Source organism: Zonotrichia albicollis, chromosome 6 (assembly GCF_047830755.1).
Source record: "Zonotrichia albicollis isolate bZonAlb1 chromosome 6, bZonAlb1.hap1, whole genome shotgun sequence".
Taxonomy (NCBI): Eukaryota; Metazoa; Chordata; class Aves; order Passeriformes; family Passerellidae; genus Zonotrichia; species Zonotrichia albicollis.
The window spans coordinates 8,079,411-8,107,149 of record NC_133824.1 but is presented as its reverse complement, the minus strand read 5'-3'; the positions used below and the strand labels follow the sequence as shown (position 1 = coordinate 8,107,149).

Here is a 27,739-nt window from a genome sequence, read left to right as displayed (position 1 = left end):
GGAGTTGGACTTGGACTTGATATCAGCTGTGATAACATGCACATGTCCAGAGACAGCTGCTTGGCTCCAGTATTGTTTACCTTAGAAACGAGCCTAATTTATCACAATTTTATTCAAAAATCATAAATAACATGACTAAAGTGGAACTGGTCCCCGCAAGGCAAATAATTATATTCATACAAGCAAAAAGTGACATCAATCCAGTTGGTTTCTTGTGACAGATAAAAGGTATTTTGTACTCAACTGTTACACTGTACAGCACATGTATAAACACAGATTATTATTGCAGACTTTGCTATCAGCTACTATACATAAACTAGAAGAGATGTTCATGCTGTAATTGCCTCTAAGGTTTTTGTCCTACTTGAATATTAACATTTACAAAAACTGAAGTGGAGACCTGAATTCAAGCCAGGATTTCAACATGCAAAATGACAGGGTTCACAGGAAGGTTTTGGATCCTCCCCATTACTGACATTTGGAAGTGGATAGGAGCTCTGAAGAATTGTAAAACCATTCATAATATCAGTTTCTCTTGTGAACAGCCTTTGGTTTTCCCTGTGCCCACAGGCAGGTGATCTAACATGGGACATGCTGATGAAATTTAGATTCACATCAATAAACCTCCTGTTAAGGAGAATTCACATTTTAGTTTCAGGTCACTTCTAAAAGAAGGTGGGAAAATGCACCTCAATATCTGCTGATTTTTAAATTAAAAACAGAGAACAGTTTGATTGCAGAAACTTTGCTCCAGGCTGTTCTTAAAAACTATTTAATTTATCAGTTAGAACTTTTATTAATTCTGTTCAATGTGAGAGCAAATCCCTTCATTTTGTCATAATTGTTGTGAAATATATGGGATATTTACTCACCCTATATGGGAGTCTTAGCACATTTCTTTACACTTTCTTCTAGCTTGAAACTAAACAAAAGCACAAAAACTGATGGAAGCAAGATTGATGGAGTGTTGGTGAAAGGATCCAAAACTATTTAAAATCCAGGCTTAGGAATTCAATTGGGCCCAAGACAGCCCACTGCTCTGAGGAGGGAGGACCTCTGCAGGGGCACTGGACGTGGGTTATATTGCCAGTAAACCACAATGCAGCTTCTGGGTCTCCCATCCCTTCTCAGTGTCAGTGCAGGGTTATTTCTCACGAAAGGCAATGACAGAAAAATGCAACACCTGCATTATTGCTCGTGTAATTGCTTCACAGTGGTCCAGTACAGTCCAGTAAACAAATGAGAAGAAGGCCTGCTGCTGAAAGGGAAGCTCTGAGGCTGGGCAGATGGAGTGTGCCCTCCTGGAATCACCCGATACACTCAGTTAACACAACTTAAAAGGGAAAAAAAGTTGAAAGACTCACACTGATCAAAGGGAAAACATTTACTGAGGCAAAAATCACCATCAGAGTCTTGGAGCAAGACAAGGGTGTGTCTTTTGCCTTCCAGTCACGCTCATGTACAAAATGGAGGCTGGAGTTTGAGTACAGACACACACATAGCATATGCAAACACCTTAAGGAGCAGCCAGTGTTCAAGCAATGCCCCCCAGGTTAAATTCTTACAGGGTTTGATCTGGGAATGGGATGGAAAAATCATCTTGGGTGCTTTTCACCCTAAAGACTGAAACCCAAACTCAAAGCTTATTAAATCTCAACAAAGCTCTTTACAACACGTACCTCTAAACTCTTCCAGCTTCCCTTTAAGACATGGTTTCTCTTAAAAGCTGCACTTAAAAGTTACATTGAAGTGGAATGTCACCTTAAGTAGAGCAATAATTATGCTCCCCATTACCCACATATATATATATATATATACATACACATATATATATATATACACACACACACATATATATATATATACATACACATATATATATGCATATATTTCATGGCAACAGAAAGTACCGTACAGAGGCATTCATTCATATCTGCAGTGAAACAAACTCTGTGGTGTTCAGTGCTTATTAGACTTGACAAAAGAAATAATTTGATTTAGGTGGGAATCACTTCAGGAGAAATAGCAGCTCCAACCCCCGAGCTCCAGAGGGAGGCCTCCCAGCAAAGTGCTGCTGAGGGCAGTGGCACTGCTCTCCAAACTCCCTCTCCCTTTTAACACACAGCTTTTCATGGAGCAAAAAGGAGCTCAAATAAGTGGCTTGCTATAGGGCTTGATAAATGAGTTGTGAAATCAGTTTGTTAAAAGCCATCATTTTCCTTTTCTTTCTTTTCTTTCCTCCCAGGTCAGAAAAGGGGGTTCTGGCTTATTTAGGGTGTATAACAATGACAGTGGAACACTCGTGGCAGCTCAAGGGCACAGAGCCTGGCTGAGCAGCACCTGGGAGTGCTTACCTCAGCAGTGACAATGAGAGGGTAACAGAGCTGCAGCTGAACCACCAGCCCTCTGTGCTGACTGAGGGGCAATTTTCTGCACACAGAAATTGGATTACACATCAAAACCTGCTTAGAGAGGCGAAGGGAAAAAGGCTCTGGGCAGGCTATGAACAATGCTAACAGTGAGGCTTTCATTATTAATAACTGTTTGATCAGTGGCAGCCCCACACTCCTGTCTGCCGATTACGGGCATCCCTGAGCCAAAACTGAAGGCAGATGTGGGCAGATGTGGGCAGGACATGGACAGGAGACTTGGAAGAAATGGCTGGCCAGGATTGGAGTCCCTCCAGGTAGTGATGAAGGCTGGTTTGACACAGGGGACAGCAGAAACAGACAGATCATCTGCAGGAGGAACTGCAATGGGGGAAGAAATTACTGGATTTTAAACTCATTGAAATTGGACCAGATTTTTTCCCTAGGTATTGAGGAAGAACAGCCACTGGAAACACTTAAGGTGATAGGAATGACCTAGGCTGTGGAAGAACTGCAACAGGAAAAGAAGAAAAAAATATTGGGATAATTTACTTTGGAAAGGAAGCAAAGCCAAATCTCTTCTGCTCTCATAAAAGAAGGAAAGACAAAACATGGCCTGGAAAGGGTAGTGCTGGTCTTTCTGCTTCCTTGGACTTAGCACAAAGTGGCCAAAAGAAGGAACATCAAACCATCCCCACTCCCCAAACAAAAGGTTTGTGATCCAAAACCAGTTCAGGGGAATACCTTTATCACACAACTTGGAATAATGTGGAACTGGCTGGTGTAAATGGCTCTGAAGCCAGAAAGCCACCAGCATTCAGTAAGGTACTGAATAGGCTTGCCCCTAAAATCCAGAAGACTGAAGACAACCTGACATTTACTTGAAAAGGAACAGAAAAAGTCCCATCTCAGTTTTACAATGCATTTCTGCCTCCTGGGGATTGAGCAGAGACCATCATGAGTGGCTTTCCATCTATAACAGCATTTCCTGTATCTTTTTCTGGAGCATCAGCACCCACCACCTACCATTAACCTGTCACTGAGGGGTTTAATTTAGCAGTTTCTTCTGCATTTAATGAAGAGAAAAAACCACTTCCAGTGCTCAAATCTCAGCTCAAGTGAATCACCCTGAGGGGAGCCTCCTTCCACAGCCAGGGACATGAAACTGAACTGTGCTGATGGCCGCTGTCAGAATTCTGTGTGGCAGAGCCCTGGGATGGCAAAGTCCTTGTGCCTGTGTCATCAGTCCTGGGCTGCTCTCATTGTGCCAGGCCTGTGAGCTCCTCTTGCATGGAGATATCAGGCTGCCTTTGGAAAAACTAATGTTTCCACCAGTTTCACCTTACTCACACTCTACTAGGAGGAGGGTTCTTATCTCACAGGTACAATGAGGCAAAATCTGGCATTAGCTGAAGCAGCTTAGGGAACAGAAGTGCCACTTAGGCTACAGTTTGAACTGGTATATTCCTGATATATATTCCTTCTTTTCCAGATCTACTGATAACTCTCCGGTAGACACATATTCATATTTTAAATTGGATAGAAAACAGGTAATAAAAAACCCAATTGTGTGACAGATTATTCCCTCCTACTTTTTTTTTGTTTGGGGGCGGGGGGGGTGTGTGTTCTGTTCGGTGGTTTGTTTGTTTGTTTGGGGTTTTTGTTGGTTTTGTGGGTTTTTTTTATTCAAGAATCTTTGTTTTGTTTTATCATTTAACAAGTGCAACATGATCCCACAATTCTTAAATGGACAAGTCAAAATGCCTCGTGCCTAAAACATACTGCACTTACCCAACACCTACAAATAACCTGTTTATATTCCAGTATAACCAATAGATATCTTCTTTTAGGTATGGTAAAAGTAACAAGATTGATTTCTCAATGAATCATTTTGCCTGCACCAGAAATATTATCTTTAGTATTTTAACTCTCTGGTTTCTGAGAGTTGCCAACCTCTGACAGATAAATTAATGCAATAAATCTGTAATGGCTCAGAGCAGGCCAGTGTCTGGGAGCTGCTAAGAACATCCTCAACAGCCCCCAGCAATTCTGGAAGAAGTTGGTATAGGTTCTCTGGACAAATGTGTTTTCAGCTGCACCCTAGCAAATGATGCTGTCCATGGGGTAGTCAACTCTCCAAAAGCAGCTCTTACACCCAGGTGGGTACATAACCTATGAACTGAGAGATATCTATGATGCCTGGCAAACACATGTTTATTGGGGGTTTTATATCAGCATTTCTTGAAAGGCAAAGCTATTTTTCCAATTTCCTATGGTGGATAATTTAGTTTCAGTCTGTAATATTCAGTTATTCCAAAAGGCTTTATTTGATCTGGGAATCTGTCACAGCAGTTTTGGTTGGTTTTTTCCCTAAAGAAAAGAGGAAATATACTCCCTTGTGTCAACACAAGTTAAAAGAATTATTGTACATGAATTCACTCTTCAAATCTCTTTAGTGCTAATGAGATGTGTATGCACACACATCAAAGTAAAACATTCCCTATTTAATATTGAAAAGGACATCAGATGTAGCAAACTCCTGAGGTCTAGAGCAGCTAAAGAGAAAATACTGTTTCTTCTGATGTGCAGAGATCACCATCTGTCTGTCTAGGAATGGCCAATTTTTGGAGACATTTCTTCTCTCTGAGGTCCACAAATACTCCAACAAAAGGATTAAGGAGAAGCATAGAGGCATTCTAAAAGCTGTCCAAGTTATTCAGTGATCACTAGGTGGTTTAATTAGTTAGTCTAGTAGCTTTATTTACAGCCTCAAATATTTGAGTCTTCTAAGTCGTCGGCACAAATAAAGTAGCACTTGGTAGAAATCATGACTGCTCTGGAGATTGAGTGCTAGCAGAGGAATACAACATTTCTAATGTATGTGCTTAGAACTGAAGATGCTTTTCATACAGAAATTTCTGGAGAGGGCATATATAAATAATATTTAATACCACTTAAATTGCTGGCTGGAATGAGAGAAAGGGCTGTTAAAACAGACATGGGGCACAATAGCAATTTTCTACCTCAATGTATTGCTGCCATGAAAACTCTCTGGAAAGCATCAGGCTTCAGAATGAATTACAGTTTACAAATGAGCCTTGCTCCCATGCCAGAGGTGGGGTGTGGAGTGTGCCTTTGGGTAATGCCTTGCTGTGATGCATGGGCAGTGGTGGAGTGCAGGATTTTGCACCTCAGGGTCATTACTGTGGTGCAGCAGCTCCTGGGTGCCAGAGTGCAGGGACAGAGCTCTGTGAACAGGCTGGGGGCTGCAGGGAGTGCAGGCCAGCTGCACACACCACTCACAACCCCAGACACACTCCGTATGTTTCAGAGGCTTTTAGCACCCTTTGCCTGTGGCTGCAACTGCATTGGGGCAAAACAGTGCAAGTCCTCAGCTGCAGACACATCCAGGGCTCTGTGCATCCCAGGCTTGGCAAGGGAAGGCTTAAGGCAGTGGCCCCAGTCTGAACCTGAGCTGTAACACATCTCAGTTACATCTGCATGTCAGAGATGGATGAGCTGGGGATTTTACAGGCACAAAAGTGAGCATATCACCACCAAATCATCTGTGAGCAAAGATGAGGAACTGTGCTCAAGACTTTAAGGACTGGTTTGGAAACCAGTCCTTAAAAACTAAATCCTTTGGATTTAATTTGTGTTTTGAGGAATCTGATCTTTGTACAGTTTCCTGGAAGCTGGACTCATTATTCCAATTACTGACTTGATTAATATTTACACACACTTCCAGGAATCAGTATTGCAAGCTTTTCAGAAATAAAAAACCCACAAGAGAATGAAAACAAAATTAAATTTTGCATTTACATCTCAAGCTTTTGTAATTTTCTTCTTTCTTTGCCAGAAAAATCTCACACCTGCCTTGAACAGGTGAGGTAAATGACATTATGGAAGACTTAAATTGTTTTCAGTGATAAGAACATTAAAGTCCTGTGTTTTGGATAGTTTTCATTGCAAAGAAGTAGAAATATTCATCACTTCTGTGAGATATTCAGATTATTTAAGTTAATGAGAATGGATTGACTGAGATTTAAAGCAAAACTTTCCAAGATTACAGACAGGGGACTTACAGAATAAACTGATTGCAAATCCAGAAGCAAAAGTGTGTTTCTAATTTAGTTGTTTGGTTATTTTTTTTAAACCTGCCACCACACTGAAACATCAAGGTGATGATGTAGTTGTTCTTGTAAGATCTTCTGTGCAGAATTTTTTTCTCCCTGTTACACACTCCCATGGTGTCAAATGCATTTGTGAACCCATACAAATCACCCAGATCAGAAGGGCTTGGCAGAAAGAAATCTGATGTGAGATTTTGTGCTTTCATTGAAAAAAAAATTTCCATCTCCCTACTGACTTCCATTTGCAGCTTTATTTTTCCTCATTATTTTTACTTTCTCACTGGTATTTTACTTTCATCACCTGGATCAGCTCAGCAAAACCCAGAAAACTGCAATGTAGCTACATCACAGAAAGGTGTGTGCACACCTACACACATCCACAACCACACAGAGCAGGTTTTGTTACTGCCCCTCTTCCCCCACAGTTCTTTTCTAAAGGAAGATTTAATTTGACTGGAGATGTGTGTGATGATTAACTCCCTGCTGGGCAGCCACAGGGGTTTCTTCCCCCAGGGCTGGCAGCAATTTTTAGAGGAATGTGCATGGCACTTGCACTGCTAATCAGGAGAGCAGGAGCTATGTCAGGAGGAGGGAGCCACCAGAAAGAATGGCTGCCAGGAAGGAATTAATATGCCCCATTCTCTGACAAATTATAGCTCCCCTCCATCTGGCTCCTTCGGGAAAGAAATCACAGGAAAGAAATCACAGGCCTTCCTTCACTCCCCAAAGTGATTGTCTTACTACTCAGCATACATGGACTCTGCTCACCTTTCTGCTTCCAGTCCCTTCTGCCTGCTCTGAGAGCTCTTCTGCTGCCTCCTGACAGCCAGGTTTTAACCCACATCAGCTCAGCTCTGCTCCATGCTCCCCTGGCACTTTGACTGATACCTGCACCATCCCTGCTGTCTCTCCTTTAATTTCCACTCTTTTACATTTTTAGAAGACTTTTGGCATTTTAATCCAACTCTAGCAAATCCAGTATAGTCAGAAACACTATTAGGAACGCAGTGACAGAGTCCTGGTGGTGGGAGAGTCTCCTCAGAACATGTAGAAGCGCTGTTACTCACCACATTTTAAACCTTGAAAACTGACGAAAAGCTGTTTAATATGTAATATTACCAACAGTGTAGAAGGGAAGGGGAGCCAAAAGGATTCTGAGACTTTTTTCCTCCATAGAGTCTGTGCGCTTGTCCTGTGGCTTAATTGTGAATCCTTTTCTAAGGCTTTACAAATTGATGGACACCTCTCCTCTCTATGTTTTACTGCTCCTATTTCACACTGTCTGCTCTCCTAATCCTGTGCCCAAACTGAGCTCCATGCTGTTATGCCTCCTGATTCTACACAATTTTGCTTCTTGAACAGAACTTCAGTGATTTTGTTAAGTAAGTGCCTTCCTCCTTCAGTCTGTCAGCTGCAATATTATTTTAGACCTCATGCAGAAAACCACACCAAGTACCCCATACTGATACACAGAAGAGAAATTTCTCCTGCAACAAAGCCAGGAGAGGAAAAGTAACTGTTTCTTATGTTAATTTTTTTCATGATTACTACTACAGCTAAAACCATGAGACAAGAAGGGACAGCTCTCAGAAATGGCATAAATTTTTAGAAATTACCTTTTCTCCCAGGAGTCAGTTAGGTAAAACACCACTAAGAATGGCTTCATCCCTCTGAAGTGAGAACTGCTTTTACATTAAAGGCAATGTATAATGTACATTCAAAAATTTGATAAATCAGACATAGGCTTAGGTAAATAAATGACAAGTTGCCATAATTTTAGAGTTTAGATTACAAAGATTTTGATTATGCTTGACTGTCGTTGACAGTTTACACAATTTCAATAAACCATTAATACAAAAGAATCCTAGGTAGGAATCTTCTTTCCAGGGTGGTATTATTAAAGTACTTCCAACTTTTGCTTTACTGACACCAAGCCAGGCTGCATCCCACTGTTCAGGCCTTATAATCCGTTGCCAAATGCTTCTTTATAAAGTAAAAAACCCAACAAACCAAACCATGAAACCCCACAAACACAAAAATCTAACAAAAAACCTACTCTTTGTTATACACAAGATTGGTGATACAAGGTTTTGTTCAGTGCTCATAAATTTGTTCAGAAAATTATGATCTGATTTTAAAAGTTCTCCTGATAGAGAGATGCTAAAAAAATATATTCTTTTTTTTCTAGCTTTCTTCCCACTGTATTCCACCTCTCCTGATTCAGGTGGGCTGGAAAATACAGTAATTGGAAAAGAAATCTTGTAAAAAATAAGAACAAGAGGAGATCCACTCCCACTCCTACTGAAGTCAGTAGAAACATTTCTATTAGCTTCTGCAATCCCTGTATCCAGATACTGAAAAATCAGCTCAAGATTTCAAAGAGAAAAGTCCAAATCTTCCTTGGGCTGAATGTCAACCACTTATGATTCTACTGTGTCTCCAGTTTACACTCTGGTACATGACCACATGTTCTCATACTTGCTCTGACTTCTGTTGTAAACCAAAATCTGATGCTAAAAATCACCCAGAAAATCCCACAACACCATCCTTCAGTTTTTTCCTTGCTGAAAGATGGCAGAAACATTGCAGAATTATCTTTAAACAGTGGATGAGTGGATGGTGGTTGCTAGTTTGACCACAGATATGCATTTATATATATATATATATATACATACATACACATAAACAATCTCTATATACAGAAGTACAATAATAAAAAAATTGTAAAAATATTAATTTTACTCAAATACCTGATTAAAGTGATTAATCATAAGTTGCATTATGTGATGCATCCCGTTGGCATGTGTTAGAAGCCCTAAAAACCTACGTGAGCTGCAGTTAAAACCAGAGTTCTGCCCTTCCGCCGTCACCTGGTGCCGTGCCAGCGGTTACGTTGGGGGTGGACCCTCGTATCTCAGCATCAGCTTGAAGGAGCGAGCAAAGTTGTTGGCCAGGGTGCAGCTGTGGCTCTCTCTCTCTGCCAGGGGCAGCAGGAAGGCCAGGAGCAGCAGCAGCAGCAGCAGCAGCTGCAGGGGAAGCGCGGCCCGGCGCACGCGATGCAGGAACGAGCACGCGCCTCCAGAGCGCTCCTGGGAAACACAAAGCAAAGAGCAGCTCAGGAAAAGACATTGCTGGGGAGGTCTACTTCAAACACATCAAACTGCCAGGGAGAAAGTCAGAACAGGCCCTGTTGTCCTTGGCCTAGGACCCAGACTGGGTGCTGGGCACACTGAAGGTGACTGAAGTTAAATTGTGTCTTTCAGGAGAATGTTTCAGTATTTTCAAGAATTCCCTGCTGGAAACTGTTGTTTTCTAGAAGGAAAACGCTGCTGACTTTCTAGAAATTTTCTAGAGTTGCTTGCAACCCCATTTTCCCAAGTGGTGGTCACACATGCTCATGCCCAATGCGCAGAGTGGTCCCCTCACAGCCACCATACAGCACAGAAGGTCTGTGTTTGCTGCTCTCCAGTCAGTACAATGACAGTGCTGGTGCCTGGAAGAGAGGAGCAGCTTCTGCTCTCCATCAGCACAAAGGAACTGCATTTGCAGCTCATCCAGCCCCAAGTCATCTGCCCAGCAGCACCATGCACTGGCTTTGGGGTCTGCAAGACTGGAGGTCAGAATAAAGGCCCCACAGTGCAGCCTGCCTCAGCCTACCTTATACCTTACCAGGCCCAGCTCAAAACTTTATGTGATGCAAAACAATGAGAGAAACACAACATTGGTAGTGAAGGAGACATTAAAGCTACGTTTATTTCTGTGCAGCCCTAGGGGACACACAAAAGGAGTCCCATTACACCTTGCTCTACAGTAGTGCAAACCTAGAGTAGGTCAGTTAATCTCATAAATGTAACCTGGTTTAGCATGACCAGGAGAGAATATATCTATGGCTACAGAATTCAGAAAAGATTAATTAAGAAGGGAGATTTCCACTGGCAAGATTCCTGGGTAACTCCTGCCAATGAGCTGAACTGTGTGAGTTTCCAAAAAAAAAAAATCAACTCTCTTGAAAAGAAATCTGATAAAAAAGGCTCAATAACCCACTTATTTTATCAAACTAGGATTTATACAATGAACATAAATACAGTTCTTAATCAGCTACATTAGGTACCAGCCTACATCATAAATGTCAGCACAGAACATCCACTGGAGTAGGGCCCACACTTTCCACAAAAGAAAATTAATTTATTGTGTTCAAGTCACAGGCAATGTCAGTCCCACAGCAAAATTAGGGCTTCTGCTCACTGTGGGGTGTTTAACAGGCAATGCCTTTGTCCCACTATAGCACCGTTACCTTTTTCCCAACCTGGAAATGAAATTTGAGATAATTTTGATAAGAAGGTAATATAATGAACATAAACTATCCATGGGAAGCATCAGCAAAGAAGATATGGAGGAGATTGATGGTAGAAGAAAGTAATTATGGCTTTCACTTTTTTTAATGATCTCTTCCACTGCTTTCTAAATTACTCAGTCCCTTATAACTCCATATAAATGCCTACAGAATTAATTACAAAGGTAAATACACAGCTGCAGTTACACATCATGAGACAGGTGTGCTGCAAAATCCTTCTGTTGTAGTTGGTTTGCTTCCATTATATTGAATGGCTGCTGAGATTTAATTATTGTGTCAGGCAGATGTAGAGGCAGCAGAGCAACAGCTGCTTGCTCTATCATTTCTGGCCCACAGTACCTGGGCTGTAATTTGTTCCCTGAGGCCAAGGAAAACTCAGGTCCCTGGGCACTGGAACTGTCAGTGGATAAAGTCTACATGCCAGGGTGTGAGTGGGACTGACTTTGAGCACCACTGGGCAAGTTCCCTGGGTACAGTGATTATTTACCTTGAAATCAAAGCTTCACCAACCTGGCTGCCTCACAGGTATCATCTGCTCCTACTGTGACCTGTTCTCAGAGTACAAGGCATAAATAGCTGTACTAATGAGACTTTCCCTTCTCTAGTCCAGACCTGAAATCCCTCTCATCCCCTCGATATCATCTACCTAAGGGCTGAACAAACCCTGGAGGGTCTTCTGTGTTTACACTCAATGCTAAATCTATTATGGACAAGAGCAGCAGCCCCAACAATTGGCTGGAGCTCTCTGGGCTTGTCTCTGTAATGCCATGGATCAGCCTCTTCTTGGTGTGTTCAGTGTAAACCAGTGCACTGTCATCCACAGTTCTGTTTTCATTGACAAAGATTTCTCATTCTTCGTTCTTCATTGCATCCATAATACCCAGCAATATGACAAATACATTTATCAGAGTGCCCTATCTGTAAGGAAAAAGACTCTTGCCAGGTTCCAGAATGCATGAACAAGCTTGTTTGTAGATATTAACAGCTGGAGTCCTGTCAGTGGAAGATGCAATTTGAGTTAATTCTGCACTGGGACAATTCAAACCATGCTCTTTGTCCTACCACTAAGGCACAGTAAGTCTTAATGCTGATGTTACAGGGAAAGATCCTGAGAGTTCAATAGTTCATTCCAACTGGAATCCTCAAAAATGTTCTCACAAACTCAAACTGGGACAGAAACCCACCTCTCACTGACACAGTTGTGAGGACCACCAGTCTTCCTAGCAACACCTAAAACTTCTGTTTTACTGCTGTCAATCCTTTAGAATTTATTTTGAAAGCTACTTCAATCTGAAACTGTTCTTTCATTGCCAGGCCAGCTGCAACAGCTCTCTTCCCTGTTACATCTTTCTGCCTGTGAACTGGTGGGAAATGTGAGCATTTCCAGTTGTGCCTTGTCTCTGTTCCTGCCACAGCCCAGGCAGCAGATATCATATGGTCACTCAGGCACTGCTTTCCTGTGATGGCCACACTGCCAGTCAGCCACTGTTTTTCCTACCCTGATTCTTCTACCAATCCAGCATTTGATTCAGAGCAGTTCACTGACTCTGCCTTGATTTCTATAGCAAAGACTATTAATAACCCAAATAACATTTCAATCTCATCATTTCTCAAAGTGCTCTTAGATACACTGGAAGAAGCTGTAAAATAGTATTGCTTTTCACAGCTCATCCTCCAGAAAGAATTAATGCAAAATGGATTTATTAACAAGCTCTCATTTGCTCTCCTCTGAGCTTTCTGCAGAGGAGGATACTCAAGCTAACCACAGCAGCTCCTAGCATTAGAAAAATCTGTGGAGAGAGACTTATCTTGGGGCAGAACTTCAGAGAAGGGGAAATATTTTGCCCTTATCTGCTGCTTCTCTCCCACCTTCTTGCTGGGTTTATAGGTATTTGTGTTCAATGAACTTTTGTCTTCAATGTCAAGTTTCTCTGTTTTGTTTGATCACACAGCAAGGTCAGAATGTTGTATTTTTGACTCCATTTGTTGTCATGGGAATGACTCAGCTATAGCAAACATAGTATTATGATGCCTCTGCAGGACTGAAAATGAGGCCCACAGGAGCTGTGAGGGTTTGGTGTTTTCAGTAAATTTGCAATGATAAACCCTTAATAAATGAGGGCCTCAACCTGCACACACTGAAATCCACAGGAGATTTATCATTAATTTCAGTGTCTGCGGTGGGATTATGCACAGGAACAACCAAATAAAGTCAGGATCAGGAACTACTTCTCTGTGGAGGTCAGCAGGTATCTTACAAATGGATTCATTAGTTATATGCCCAAGTTGTTGTGACATGAAACCTACATTAGTTCCATTGCTTTGTGCTTGCTGGAACAATGATTTTTTTTTTTTTGGTGGTTTTTGTGGGGGTTTTTTATGGCTTTTTTTGGTGAAACTATGAGAGGTGTTAAAGGATAAAAGAAAATTGAAGGAGACACAGTAAATTTTAATAGAAAAGATGATACATTTGGAAAAAGCATGGAAAACTTGAGGCACTGACTCCCTTTCAGAGGATGAAAAAAACAGCACTTCAATTTTACTACGTCAAGATATTCTTTGAGATCTGTGATGTGAAAAAGAGATGCTTTCAGGATGTAGTGACCTGAGACCATGGCCCCCACAGGAAATTCTGGAAGCCAAGGTACAAACCTCTGCTCTGCTGGACTCAAAGTGCTCAGGGTCCTGGAGTCAGGACACACTTCCAAGCATTCAGCACATCACTCAGGGTTAGAAAAGGACAGCCTAACACAGTTCTACCTTTGCAAGAGACAGTTTGAATATATCATTTCCATATGAGATGGAAGGTTGATGATGAGAAAGATGAGAAGGCTGGAACCACAGCCCTTGCTACACAGTGGAATTTCACTTTCCCAATCACTCCAGCTACTGGCATCAGTACAGCTGCCACCCAGCACCCACAGTGCCTGCAGTGCATGTGTCAGGTATAGACTCCACTAAATATTCTGAAATCAAATCTTCCTCTGAGAAAAACTGGCAAAGCTCCAGTGAAGTCAACAGAATTTTAATTTCCACCATCTTAGAATAACAGTTGGAATACCTGGGTATTGAGCCAAAGTGTCAGAGATATTTCTGAAACACATATGGAAAAGGAATGGGTTGGCATTTAAAAGGAAAATATACTTTTCAAGTTCACCATCAGGAGTAAATGTCCTCCCCCTTCTCCCTCAAAACACCAGGACAAGCAAGGACTGTCAAGGGGTGGACGGCTGTGTTTTGTGTAATGCTAAATGGATGCTTGCTCCAAATGAACTGCACTGGCTGTGAAAATTCACATTTGTACTTGATTCATGCTGGGGCGTTTGAGTGACAAGCATGGGTTTGGATCAGGGAGTGCTCAGCAGCTCAGTCTGTTTGCAGTTAATAACTCCCAGCCAAGCGCACTGTGGAAAATCACTTGGATGGGAAACAGCAGAAAAGCACTTTAGAACTTGCTACAGAATATTCTTGTGGAAGTTGCTGAAGTGTTTTACTAAAAATCAGTGCCCTCCCTGGTTTGCTATTGACCACATTCCAGGATATAAGAAAACACACAGTTAATCTAGTTATTTGAGAGAGCAGAGCAATATAGCATCTCATACCAGCCTCATTAGCAGAGTTTTGCTGCTGCTTGTATGTCACCAGCGTGCCTGACAAAAATCATACCTGCACCACTGAGTCAGTCATCCAGCAGAGAGAAAATATTTAGTCTGGATTTATTCCTCTTACCTCAGAGTATTTCCTGCTGCCTGAAAACTCCTGCTCTACCTAGGGATAAAGAGTGCCTTAGTGTCCTACAGGCATGACACACAGCCACCAGCAGCCATTTCACTTTGTGCCAGGGCTGTACCCAGCCCAGGTATCCTCTGTTCTACAGCAGCTGGCACAGATGCATGGGTAGTAAGGCAAGCACAAATAATTTCTCCTTAATATTCTCAGCCTCCAGCTACTTTCAGTTCAGGCAGTTTCCTGAGCCTGACAGGACTTGCTCATCTGTTTAACATTCAGGGAATCTTTCTTCCAGATACTTGTCCAGTTTCCCCTTAAACCTACACAAACTACACAGAGTCCTCAATGTTCTTTAGCAAGGAGATCCAGCTGGCATGAAGAACAAGTAATTTTTGTTAGTTTTGAACCTGGCTCCTGGCTCATTCTACAAGAGATGGAGAGTTACCCATCATCTATGCTCTCAGAAAAAATTGTGATGATGTGACACCCTAAATTAAATGCCTAGGCAGGATGAATCTAGGCCTACCTCCACAGTGGGAAGGTCACAACATATTGGGCTCAAACTACAGCAACAGGGACAGAGGAAGAACTTCCTAACAGGAATAATAACTAGGCCTTGGAAAGGATCACCTACACAGGTAAGGATTCTACCACTTCATTATTCCTCTGAGAATAACTAGAGCTGCCAGGAAGGCTGAAACAACAGCCTGCCATACTGAAAGGAATCTTTCATCCTGGAGATGAAGTGGAGCATGCCTGGACAGGAGTATTAAGCAGCACCACTTGTTTTGGTGAAGCAGCTGCCTTATCAGTGCCATTCTGTCTCTGAGAGGCCCTGTGCTTCTGCCACTTGAGATCCCACTGGGTATTTCCTCAGCTGTCACTCACAGAGGCAGGTTATTGACAACAAGAGATCAGTTCCAGGGGGATCACAGGCTGCTCTCTCAAACCAAAGGATATTGGGCATTTTTACCTCAGTGTGAGATCGTTTGGAGCTGGGCTTCCCATCAGCCATGAATGTCCCTCTCCAAGATAAACAACACACTGCAAATCACAGCTGGCCTTCTCAAGAAGGAAATTATTCAGGGCAGTTGGATACTACTGTCACCACAGAATTGAGCATCCAACATGCTCCTGAGCAAGGCACAACCCCATAAACCACTTCAGGAACTAAGATCAGCCTCTGTTGATTAGAGGTTACGTGGCCTCTGCAGAAGGACAGTGAGACCCTGAGTTCAGAGCTGTATTTTCCTACAAGCAAACACTGCCCAGGGTAGGCAACTAGCAGTGAGGAATAATTAGGGAGGGCCTGGGACCCCATTGATCCCTGTGCTTACCATTTTCCTTTGCATAAAGAGCTACCAGAATGAACCAGAATGCTGAAGAGAGGTTAACTGCAGCCATAGAAACAATTTTAGCTCTGACATTTTCCATCTTCAGACTGCTTGACTTTGCAACCTTAATTTTCCTTTCAATTCTGAAATGCATAAGCATATGCATGTAAATAGGTAAGTGTACAGGCAAATTAAAGACTGTTTTCTTCCTTAGGGAAGATTCCCCATGGTTGGGGGACAATCTAGAATCTTCCAGGGAGGCTTCATTTAAAAGAAGCAGAAAGCAAGCCAGCAGTTTGTATCTGAGGTTTCAGCAGCCACATATGGTGGGTATTTCAGAATTTCTTCTGCAAAGTCACTTAGAACCAAGCACTGTGCCATATGCTACTGTGACACAAATGGATTTATAAAGGTTAGCTTCTGTGTGCACATACAGCATGACATGTTTCCAGCATATCACAGGACAAGAGCTACAGCCTGATCTGTTAAAGTAGCACTGATTTCTATCATTCTCCAGACCTAAGCAAGCAGAAAAAGACCTTAGTCTTCTATATTGAAGAAGGCAGGCAAGTAAAACAATTTTTCCCAATTGCCAGTTTCCACTCATCCTTGCAAGTTGAAATAAACTAATTAAAATAAGCATAGAAAGAATAAAAACTGAAAGAAAGACAAAATGTTCTGGAACTTGCAGAAGAAATTATTGACATCAAAAAGCTGGTTTATTATGTCAATAATGTGTTTCCAGCTGTTTTGCCAGTGACTTCTCTCAAGTCAAGATCAAAGTTTTCTTAAACTTCAGCAGTCACTATACATAATTTAATTATATTTGCATTTCATTTAAATACTTCAAAAATGCGACGGCTTGCTTTTAAATAAATAATAGGTATAAAGATTAGAGGTAATGATTAGAAGTGTTTTTCTAACAGTGCCTTTTACAGCTGTGTTACAAACCTGTTTTTTCAGGTGTATACTGAAAATTGGTTGCATTCTGCTATTGCTCAACAAATCTCTCTCTCTGTCCTTACCTTTCAGTTAGGACATGAAATTATATCTGCTGAGAAAATCATTCTAAGCTATCTCCTTGGTGAAAATCTGCAGCTAAAGGACAGATCTCTTCACATAAAGCAGGGAGCACCAACCACCTGCCTAACTAACACCACATGAGCATGAAAGGAAAGAAAGAACCAGGTGTCCTGGGGAGCAGGATGGCACCTCTTGCACCAGCACTGCTGCAGGCAGAGCACTGGCAAGGCACAGGTGTGGCAGGACCAGATAAACAACAAACAAAGAGCCCCAGATATCTAACATTTGGGGACACTGCAATGTAAATTGGAAAATGGCATGAAACCTCCAGAAATATGAGCACACGGACAGGGAGTCTCCCAGGTGCAGTAATGTGAAGGGAAGCTTGTGAGCCTGCTGGAAAAGGAAGGGGATGCTGCTCCTGGCTTAGCATACTTTACAATGGGTATGAGTTAGGAATGGGCAAGTAGAATTTTTCTGGAGGTGGGTTTTTTTTTTTTGACTAAGTTTTCTTTCTGAGCAAATATCACTGTAGTGAGAAAACAAGTCTATCTGCTAATTTTTAATGCTAAGGTGCCCTTCATCCTGTGTTTGGGTCATGGTATAATTCCTAAAACAGGTAAGCACAGCCTTATAGGCAGAGTGATGGAAAAAAAAAGAGAGATATTAAAAGATACTTTCTAAGAAGTCTTTTTCATTTTACTAAGACTGTAATTGTACAGAAGATTTCAAGTGGATAACACCAGCAGGACCTGAGGAAAACCCTTTCAGTAGAGAGGCACCCGTACCACAGGCACTACCACAGAATTCTGTGCTTTTCTGCCACGAGGAGCTCCCATCATATCTGCACTTGGGCAGAGCAGAGCACAGCACTGTTTTCTTCCTGGCAAGCTGTGGCAGTTCTTGCTTTGCAGTTTCCTGAATGACTGCATTCATTTGATTGACTCCAGATCAATGGTGTCTCTAAATAAGATTAAATTACATGTTCCTTCTGCCTGTATGTTACAGGAGATTACTCTTAGCAGAATCTCAAAGGAAGCAATTAGCTGACCACTGATGTAATGAATTCTAATTATTTTGTTTGTACAAACAATAAAGCCAGATCGTTTGTTTAGCAAGGAAGTAATTACTCTGAGAACTTGAGAAAATAAATCAAACAGTGCTACCTAGACCTGTAAAGAAAGAACCTTCTACTTCCCATTTATGCTAAGAATGCTCATGGAATATTTTCAGGTAGCTGGGAGCCAACCTTTGAAAGTAACATTTATCATAGTTATTATTGAGCACTTGCTTGATTATGTTCTTGAGTGTGCTAGGTACCCTGCAGAAATATCCATCTACGTTGGCTGTCACTGGCACCTGCTAAAAATTCACTGCAGCCAGTGCAATTTCCTGCAACTGCTTTTTGTTAATCAACAAGAAGTCACTCACATCACAATCATTAGGCTGTTCTGCTCCTAAGGGCACCAGTGGCAGGGGCATGTCCTCAGCAATGGATGAATGATCAGGAGAAAAAGCACATTACTATACATGGAGCAGGCTCTATTCTGCCCAACATCTGGCCATGTAGGCTAGAAATAGAATAAAATCAGAAGGCAGTCAAATGAGAATGGTTCTAGCTGGGTCTTCCCTTCTCCATGTTGATCTCTGCTGCTGCAAAATATCTACAGCTCCAACAGGAGAGACAAGCAGAGTCACTGGGGACCTTGTGCTGCAAAAAGCAGAGAGCACTCCAAAAATACCACAACTTCTGCCACTTCTGCTGATTTTGTGTGACTCAAGAACATGAGGGAGCTGACAAATTAGAGATGACCTGAGCCTATTTTATGCAAACTCACTGGTTGTTGCAAGCACAGTGATGCAGCCATCTGCACTTCCTGCAGATACCAACTCCTGAGATCAGCCATTCCCTTCGAGGCAGTTGGCTTCCTTTACCATAGCATTCAAAAGATATTCATGCATACAAAAATATTTTCCTTAATCTTTCTTTCGTTTCCAGCCACATTTTAGGTGTTAGATTTAAATTTAAAGTAAACTGTATAGCCTAGAATTCTGCAGTTGGCCTGGTTTTCCTCTTTTCTTAGGCCAAACAGTGATACACCCAAAAGGGATGAGCATTATTTTCTGGCTCTCTTAAGTGGTGCTAAAAATTCTTATGGCAACACTGTCTCACATCCTGATAAAACTTGAATGAAAAAAAAAAGACATTACTTCTTCCAGCACTTGGATTCTTATAGTGTTACTGTTTAAACAGAGAATAAAAGCCCTGAGGTCAGTGAAATCTCACTGAAGTGAGCAGGGTATAAGTTACAGCAACATCTGTACTGGCTGAAGGGAAACTGCAAATCACTTGTTAGTGCAATGGGAGCCATTTCCCTCATGCTTATGAGGTATTTCAGTTCTTCAGTCCTTTCCACCCTGAGCTGTTTCTCTTTGTGTTCAGTAGCTATTAAAAACTCAGAGAATGGGTTTTTTTTGTGCTCTTGCTGTAGGCCTAATTGACAAATGTTTGCTGCCTGCCATTATGTTAAGCCAGTATCTCTGAAAATTAACTGAAGACTTTAGTCTAATTTGGCGAATGTAAGGGTGAATAAATACCATGTACCCCAAGGCACATGAGGCAGATAAATTAAAAATGGCATCTAATTGTACTGGAGACATGCTTATGCCTAAAGTTTTTGTTTTGCTTTCCCTACAAACAACTTTACCAATCAAACAACATGAAATCAGAGAATTCCCTGGTCAGTCTCCTGGAATATCCCTGTGAGCCTCTTCTAGGGAAAAGAAGCACTACTAAATGTTTTGGCTGCCTCTACACCAAGTATTAAAATGTCATACTGTTTTTCCAGCCTGAAAAATTCTGGTGACCTTACTGGCTGAAACAATTAATTCTGAGCCAGACAGGCAAGAAGAGAAAGTCTTTGGGGGTCTTCAGCAAGGCTGAACTGCAGCCAAAACCATTGAGGAAGGTGTGAGAACTGCCTTAAAACTGGTCAGTACTTTGCTGGGTAAAAATATTGGAGCTGCTACTCCACATTTGAGAATAAGAAGAATATCTCATCAGAATGAGCAAAGTCTTGATTTCTGGCCATGCTTGAAGTGCACTGTACTGCACCCTTTAAATATTGGTCTCTTCTACAGAGGTGTTGCACCAGGAGAAATCAAGGGTTTGATTTACCTTGGAATGACTATGTGATTATGATCCATTACTCATTCAATGTCCTTTGTGTGGGCAAAAAAAGCCTTATTCTATTCCTTCTAAACACAAATGGAAAGTGAGATGACAGTACAAAGCAGAACAGCTTTTATAAACAAAGCAAATTGTGACAGAAAAACTTGCTGACTTTATGAAAATGGGATCAAAAGTGCTGCTTGGTTTAATAAGAAACTGGCAGTATTTTGTTTTCTTTTAGCTTCTCCTTATCATCTCCTGTACTGCCTCTGTTTCTAATGTCATCACTTCAAAAAGAAAATCCATCACAGGAGGAATTCTGCTGCTTAGAATAAGGATTTAGTCTAATAGCATTAGACAAATCTCTTGACTTTCTCTGGCTTTCTGCATTAGAAAGAAGGTGGGCTGATTGATCCAAAGCATTTTTTTTCAGAATGTCTAAAGAATTACAATTCCCATTTTCAAAATTATTCTAGGTACTTAACCACTAAATCCTTTAGATAGATATTTTGGCTCTTCCTTAGTCTCTTTTGAAAAATGAATTAAATTCATGTAGCGTGTAGATGTATAAAAACTGAGTTTCCCTCCTCTCCTAAATATCCTCTCTAAATGGATATTTAGCTTCTAGAGATATAGTAAGCCTACTTCAAGAGTAAAAACTCTGGAATAATTTTCCATTTAAAAATCTGGAAAGAATCAACAAATTCTTTAAGAGTGGCTCTTAATAAGCTAATTGATTTCAGGAATCTTCAGAAAAGTTTAAAACCATTTTCTGCAAAATGTCCAGTCAAATATTTTTTTAGCTTAATAATAAGAAACTGTCTTGCCTTTCTGAATCTGTCTGTTTCCTCCAAAGATCCAGCACTCTGTTTAAAAGAAAGAAAAGAAAAAGAAAAGAAAAAAAAGAAGCATGAAGTTAAGATCCCAGAAGAGCCTGTAAATGAGTATTCACCACACAGGGGATGTTTCTTTCATACTCATGGTCACCTGGACAGAGTGAACCAGCAGGAGATTTTTTTTAATGGGCTTTTTACCAACATTAGGCAGAAAGATGACATGTTTTTAGGTTCTTGACTACTTGAATCAGATAAGCAGTTCTCCCAGCAATAGCTTTGACTTTACTGACACCTATTGACTATGTTAATGCTTACAGAAGGTTTTGGTTAACAAATCATGAGTCATTACAATCAATGGCAAACACAGAAATATGCTCTTTGTTAACAGAAGTCATGCTTACTTTCCATGCATTTTAAAGGATTCATGTTCTAAAAAAGCTCTGGATTTCAAGAAAAGGTTTCTCAAGGCAGAAAATTTTAAAATGCCTCAAATTTTAGGTGTTCAATTTTAAAAGCCCTCATGTACAGAAAGTACTGAATGCAAACCTGTAAATTCCTTTGATTATGGGAACTTGAAGCTGCTCAGATAATGTTTGAGTAGTAAAACTAGAAAAATATTAGTTAATAATTTTATATGTTAATGCTAAGAACATGGGAGTATCTTTAGCATGCCCTGGAATATCTTATAAATGATGATGAATTTTGCCACCCTTAGCGTGTATTATATATAACAACTAGGTAACTTCTTCAATAATTTGGTTTTTGAATTAAAATTTCTCATCTTTATTTCATTCCAAATCATTAACCTATAAGGACAGTTTTAAAAGGGACTAGGTCCTTCTGTGCAGTTACTTTGAATCCGTTCAGTCAGTGACTATTCTGTCTCACAGCAGGAGACAAAAATAATGAACAGTGAATATATTTTTACTGCACGAACTGTCAAAAAATAACTCTATGGAGAATGTTGGGTGGAGAAAGGGCAGAAAATAGAAATCCATGTGCCCAGAACCAGGCACACACCCGAAGTATTCACACACACAGCTGCATGCCTCTTTGCCATTTACTATTCTGGTTTGAAACTTCCATCTCAAGAAATATCTTGAGCACAGTGTACAAAGGGGAAAAGCACACAACTCTTAATTAAGCAGATTACACATGAATACCGCTGAAGTAAGACTAGCAATGTGAAGCAGCCTGAGAGAGCAATGGCAGAGCTCAGCAGCTGTCACTTACTGGTGAGCTCAGGGCCTCTCTCAGCTTGGATTTGTAGAGCATCCATCGGTAGCGCAGCTCCTCCAGGTCCTCAGAACTTCCCACCACAGGATGAAGATGAAGGAGGTCCTCAAAGAGTTGCTGACCATGAGGCACACGAGACTGCAGCTCCTAAAGGCAAAGACAAGGCTCAGCGGCAATTCAGGATTCATGAATTCCCCACTTTTTAAATCAGCATTTGATAAAACAGTGGTTTACACACACGTTTATTTTTGTTGTTGCTTTTTTGGCCTGAAATAATATGAAACTCACCTGCAGGACTCCTCTAGTCTTGGATATTCCTGTGTTTAGTTTCTAACAATCCAAAAAATCTAACAAATTGCCATGGCATTTGGCTATACTCCAAACTGTACTCTATACAGGAAGAATGAGACCAAATACTGATTTAACAGTGATTTTAATCAGCTTCTTTTAATGAACACCTTTGGCATAGCACACTGGAAATGTCCAGCCCAACAGCTAAATGCCAGGTGTTCCTATCACTTCTACTCTGCTTCTGCCAGACCTTTCCTAGTAGAAAGGATGAAAATTGTCCTAAATTCCTGAGCTTCATCTACTCTAGTGTCTCATACAGCAGAGTGTATAGTGTTTGAATTTTTTATTCTTGAGGATTTTTTGTGGTTTTTTGGGAGGTGGTGGGTTTTTGGTTTGTAGGAAGAGTGGTTCTGGGTTTTGTTGTTGTTGTTTGGATTTTTTTAATTCTGAAAGAATTCACGCTTATTGATGTATTTTTCTCCATTCACCCCCTGAAAACTAACCTCAAGTTTGCTCTGGTGTGCCTTAATTTCCTCTGCAGAAGATGGAGTCCCAGCAAGAATTTTGGTCAGTTTGGTGTTTTCTCCTTGGAGCCACTCTTCAAAGTCATGTAGGAGTTTCAAGTGGCTGCTTGCAGTTTGCCCTTCTCCCATCTTCTCCTGGGACACAGAACAACAGGAACAAAAAAGCCCTCACTGTTATGTCAGATGTTTCCTCTGAAGGCCTGACTGTGAAATCTTAACCTCCAGCTATGTAACCCACATATCAGATGAAGGCAATGAAACTGTTCTTGTGGAGCTGACATGAGGGAAAACACAGAGTCTCCATCTCACCTGCTTATGGTTGGGATCGACATCAAAAAGGTGGAAAGCAGGTCTAGACATCCATCTGCTGCCCACAAATGCTCTTTTCTTCTTCTTGTCAGCCACTGGTCTACTTAACTGCCATTTTTTGAGGAGGCTTGGAAACACAAAACCAGAGATATCAGTGCAGTGAACATCCACATTTTGACTGGGGCTATGGGAGACAGCTCTGGGGAAACAGCACTGTTGTTGTTGTTGTTATCTCATTATTAATACTAATAACACTATTACTATTGAAGTTATTCCCAACCAGAATGTCTCACAGCTGCACCAGGACTCTAGTTCTGACATTTCTAAGTGTTCTGTTTACTTTTAGTTAGGGGACTAAAAATAATACCTTGGCAATATACATTTCTTTCTGGTTACAGGAGGCAGTACAATCAAGCCTTCCTCAATTTTGTAATTTATTTTTTTGTGCCTGACATATTCTGACAGTATGTATGAATACAACCATACATGCAGCACACCATCACATATTAATACAGACTAGCAAATATGAGCAGCATTTCAGCACTACACAGTGGAAGCAAAATAAATTAAGTCTTAATTTCCTAGCTAAAGAGAAGATTTTTAGCTCTGCTTATAGTTCTGCAGGTTTGCAAAAGGCACAAATCCCATTGCAGGTACACCCTCCTTGGAGGCATCTCCAAGGAGAACAGGAAGATGAGACAGAACAGCACAAGACACCCAGTCTGTGCCAAATTTCCTCTGCCACAGACTGCCAGAACAAGAGTGAGCCAGGCCACAAGACACTGCCTACTCCAACACAAGGTAAAGGAAGATTTACAGACATTGTGGTTCACAGAATCTTAAAATAGTTTTCTTAAAAGTAATGATTTTCAGTTTACAGACAATTAAATAAAATCTCATCTTGCTTCTAGCATGATGGCATGGCTGTTCAGTTTCACAGCACAGAGCATAAAGTCTCAAGTGTGTCTGTTCTTACTGCAGTAAAAAGAGGCCTGTGGAAGGGACATAAGGAACACCTACACAAACACTTACCCAGTTGCCATCTCCTTCAGTGATTTCCACGACTCCCTCAGCTGATCCAGCTCTGCCTGGACATGGGCAGTCTCCTCTTGAGAAGAATTCTCCATGACCAGCTGCCCATGAGCTTCTACAAGGTTCAGCTGGATCTCCTTATCTGGAAACTCAGCCAGCAATCTCTGAAATGCAAAGCCCTGAAATTACTCCTAGGTATCCTGGGTAAAGTGGAGGCTATGTCAGACTGAAGGCCATGTTCAGTCCAGGACTATGCTGGTTTTGTTGGCACTAGCTAGAACATATCTAGAGGGAAAAAAATATGCTGTGCATGCTTCCAAAGATCCCCACATAGGTCAAAGGGCTGATGGGAGGACTTTGAGGGTGCAAGATGTCAATGCACTTCCTTCTGTAGCCTTCCCATGAAAGATTTTGGTCTCCCACATGAAGGCAACAGCTGCCAGCTGAAGTATCCTGCTGGAGTGAATTTAACATGCAAAGTACTGCTACACAGGAAAAGCTGGCAGCTTTGGAACAGCTCAGTTCAACAAGTAGAAGGCCAGCTAAAATGGCAGGAATGTTCAGTATATTGATGAGTACACACAGGCAAAGGCAGGTATTGTTCAGAGAGATCACCCTGACAGGAACAGACCACCTACCCTTGGATAATAATTTATCCATCTCAACACTGCTTACTCATTTTCACTGCTCTTGTCTGTTACATGGCCCCACATCCCACAGCACAGGGCAAAGCAGAGAGGCAACAGCAGCCAACAGTTATTGCAGGAGAAACACACATCATTCCTCTCCTGAACCAACAAATCCTCACTAGAAACCCCCACTCTTAATGCCTGAATGCTGCAATCTAAGATGTTTTTCTCACCTCCAGGTCTTCCAGCCTGCCTTCAGTGTTCTGCTCCCCATCAGCATCCTGGCAGGAGCCAATCCTCTCCCTGGTTACTGAGATCCACTGCTGGAGGTCAGACAGTTTGTCATTATATGCCCAGTGCTTCTGAACGTGGTCTTCACTCTGCTGTATCATCAGCTACAAATGATAAAAATATGTCAGAACCAAAGACAAAACAAAAGCACTTTCTTTACTGGCTCTAACACTATGATGAGCACAGAACCTCATGGGGAAAAAGGAAAAAAGCAGCTATTAATGAGAGACAAAAATCCTATCCTTTTAGCACCAGTGGTGTGGAAAACATCCCCAAGCTCCTGCAGGCGTGAATTCAACCACACGGGGGGGTATCAAGAACTAGAATAGTTCCCTTCCTTCTCAGCTGAAAGGGAATATAGACTTTACATGTCTGGGGTTTTTGTACTCCAGTCAATATCAAATATCCAGTCAATATCTTACACTCCCTGAATCAGAAATTATTGCACAGACTTGTTTGGCAAAAGTTCAGTTCAGTGATAAACGGGATGACCGAAATTGAAACTAGAATTACACAGTGCATGTTCAGGTAACACTTTTACACACACAATTTTATAGTGAACTGCATAGCTAAGGTAACTTCATGAGCTCTTATTCTGAGAATCTCCTAAGATTGCTCTGGAGGTCACTTTATAGGTATGTTTGCAAGCTACAAAATGCCTCAGGACAAAGCAGGTATTTATACAATTGCTGCACTTTTCTCTCATTAACTTTTAGATCACAAAGCCATAAAACACTTTGGTACAAACCCCCTTTCCTGTAATCTGTGAATGATAATGTGAGTTCTCTTGGTCAGGAATCTCAGGCCCACTCCAGAAACAGTTTATACAGACAAAATCCATGTGGATGGCATCCTATTCCCAAGGGAAATCACATTAATCAGAGAATCCTGGAAGAGTTATCAAAGTCTTAAGAATTCAGTGCTTTCTTTCCCTGAAATAAAAGCATCTGTCACTCAAAGCATGTAATGTCATATGCTCAAAGATGTTTTAAAATATTTTTAAATAGAGGCAACTGATAACTCCCCAGGCAACTAAAAACTTCCTTATGTTACCTCCAGTGATCTCTTCAGGGCCTGAGAATCAGATGAGAGTTGGTTCATTTCATGCCTGTGTGTGGTATTTGACTGAACAAGCTTCTCTACCTCCTCCATGTGAATTGCAAGCTCTGCCAAGTCATCTTGGATCATCTGCAGAGGAAAAGACAGATTCCATGTGTGCAGTGTGCTAGGTATGGCATGGACTTTCAAAAACATACACCAAAGGTAGCTTCATTGACAGTGTGAGGAGAAAAAAGCCATAGCAACAACCACTGTCATTAGAGAAAATGAATTGCTTTGATGCCTAGGAGCAAATGTTTCTGAAAAAAATAGCTGGATGCCATTTACATGTTACTGGGAGCTAACAAGGAAGATAAGTTGCTGAGAAGTGGCAAAGGAGCCACAGTATAACCAGCAAAGAACTATGGTAGTAACACCCTGTGGTCACCAAGGATGAAGTGCCACAGTTCAGGTGAGCTGTCACAGCTCACCATGGCAGGCACATCCCCTCTTCCCTCTCCTCCTGCTCCTCTCTCCCCTCTCCCAGGTATGTAATCCCACTGTATGCCTTCAACAGGCTCTACTGCATGTTGGACCCTTTGCTGAACCACTTCAAAACCCTAACCAAAAAATTCTCATCTTTTCCCATTAATTTTTTTTCCTTATCTTTGACAGCCAAATCAGCTGTGGAGTAAATCCAGCATGGGTCACAGCTAAATGACAAGGTAAAGAGCAGAAAGAGGAGGATACAGAAGGAAAAGGAACAGTGGAAACTCTTTTGAGGAAGCGTTTCCAAACTATCTTGTGTATTTTCACTGCTAGTGGGAAGTGTCAGGACACACTTTCTTTAGCAATTAAAGTAGCCCAAGAAGGTGTACCACCAACAGCTCCAGCTGCTTCTTCCTTCCCTCCAGCTCAGTTTGCCAGTGCTTCATCTGCACTGCTTTAATTTCATTCACTCATGCTATAAACTGGACCAAATGAAATTATCTAACAATCGAGGGGAAAGGTACTGAATTCTCAATGCAAGGAAAATATGAACAAATAGGAACCTCAGTTAGCTGAGGATAACATGGCCAAACAATACTGTAATGTACCTGGAGTCTCTGGAGTTGTGTCTTTTTACCCAAGAGGTCAGGCCGTGGTTCCTTCTCCAGATCTAATTTGGCTTTGATGGCAGATAATTTCTTCTGCAATGGTGCAAAACCAGCATCAAAGTTCTTATGTTGCAACATCAAATTCTAGATGGAGAAATCAGAAAACAGGTCCAGCATTTAACATATATGCCTTGGCATTGTGTTTTGTCAATATCTGCTTCATATTCAGGACAAACACTGAGCTATACTATGCAACAGACCACAAATTTATTTGAATATTTGATCAACCTAGGAAAAGGGATTAGTACTAAATTTATACGTATAAAACTGGGATAGTCAAGA

At 41.3% G+C, this 27,739-nt stretch overlaps 1 protein-coding gene across 8 annotated transcripts in view; it reads right to left on the bottom strand.

Moving 5' to 3' along the window:
- Positions 1–3,245: 3,245 nt before the first annotated feature.
- The window catches only part of SYNE3 (spectrin repeat containing nuclear envelope family member 3), a 71,870-nt gene continuing 47,376 nt past the window's right edge, over positions 3,246–27,739 (bottom strand). For 7 of the 8 annotated variants that reach the window (XM_074542412.1, XM_026791132.2, XM_026791134.2 and 4 more), the window contains 9 exons: positions 27,398–27,541; positions 26,316–26,450; positions 25,205–25,366; positions 24,343–24,506; positions 23,311–23,437; positions 22,981–23,136; positions 22,184–22,333; positions 20,942–20,980; positions 3,246–9,591 (listed from right to left, as the gene is read on the bottom strand). In XM_074542412.1, the coding sequence (XP_074398513.1) occupies positions 9,391–9,591; positions 20,942–20,980; positions 22,184–22,333; positions 22,981–23,136; positions 23,311–23,437; positions 24,343–24,506; positions 25,205–25,366; positions 26,316–26,450; positions 27,398–27,541 (1,278 nt within the window). In that variant the 3' untranslated portion in view covers positions 3,246–9,390. The remainder of the gene's footprint in view (positions 9,592–20,941; positions 20,981–22,183; positions 22,334–22,980; positions 23,137–23,310; positions 23,438–24,342; positions 24,507–25,204; positions 25,367–26,315; positions 26,451–27,397; positions 27,542–27,739) is intronic. The other variant, XM_074542411.1, reaches the window with a different exon arrangement.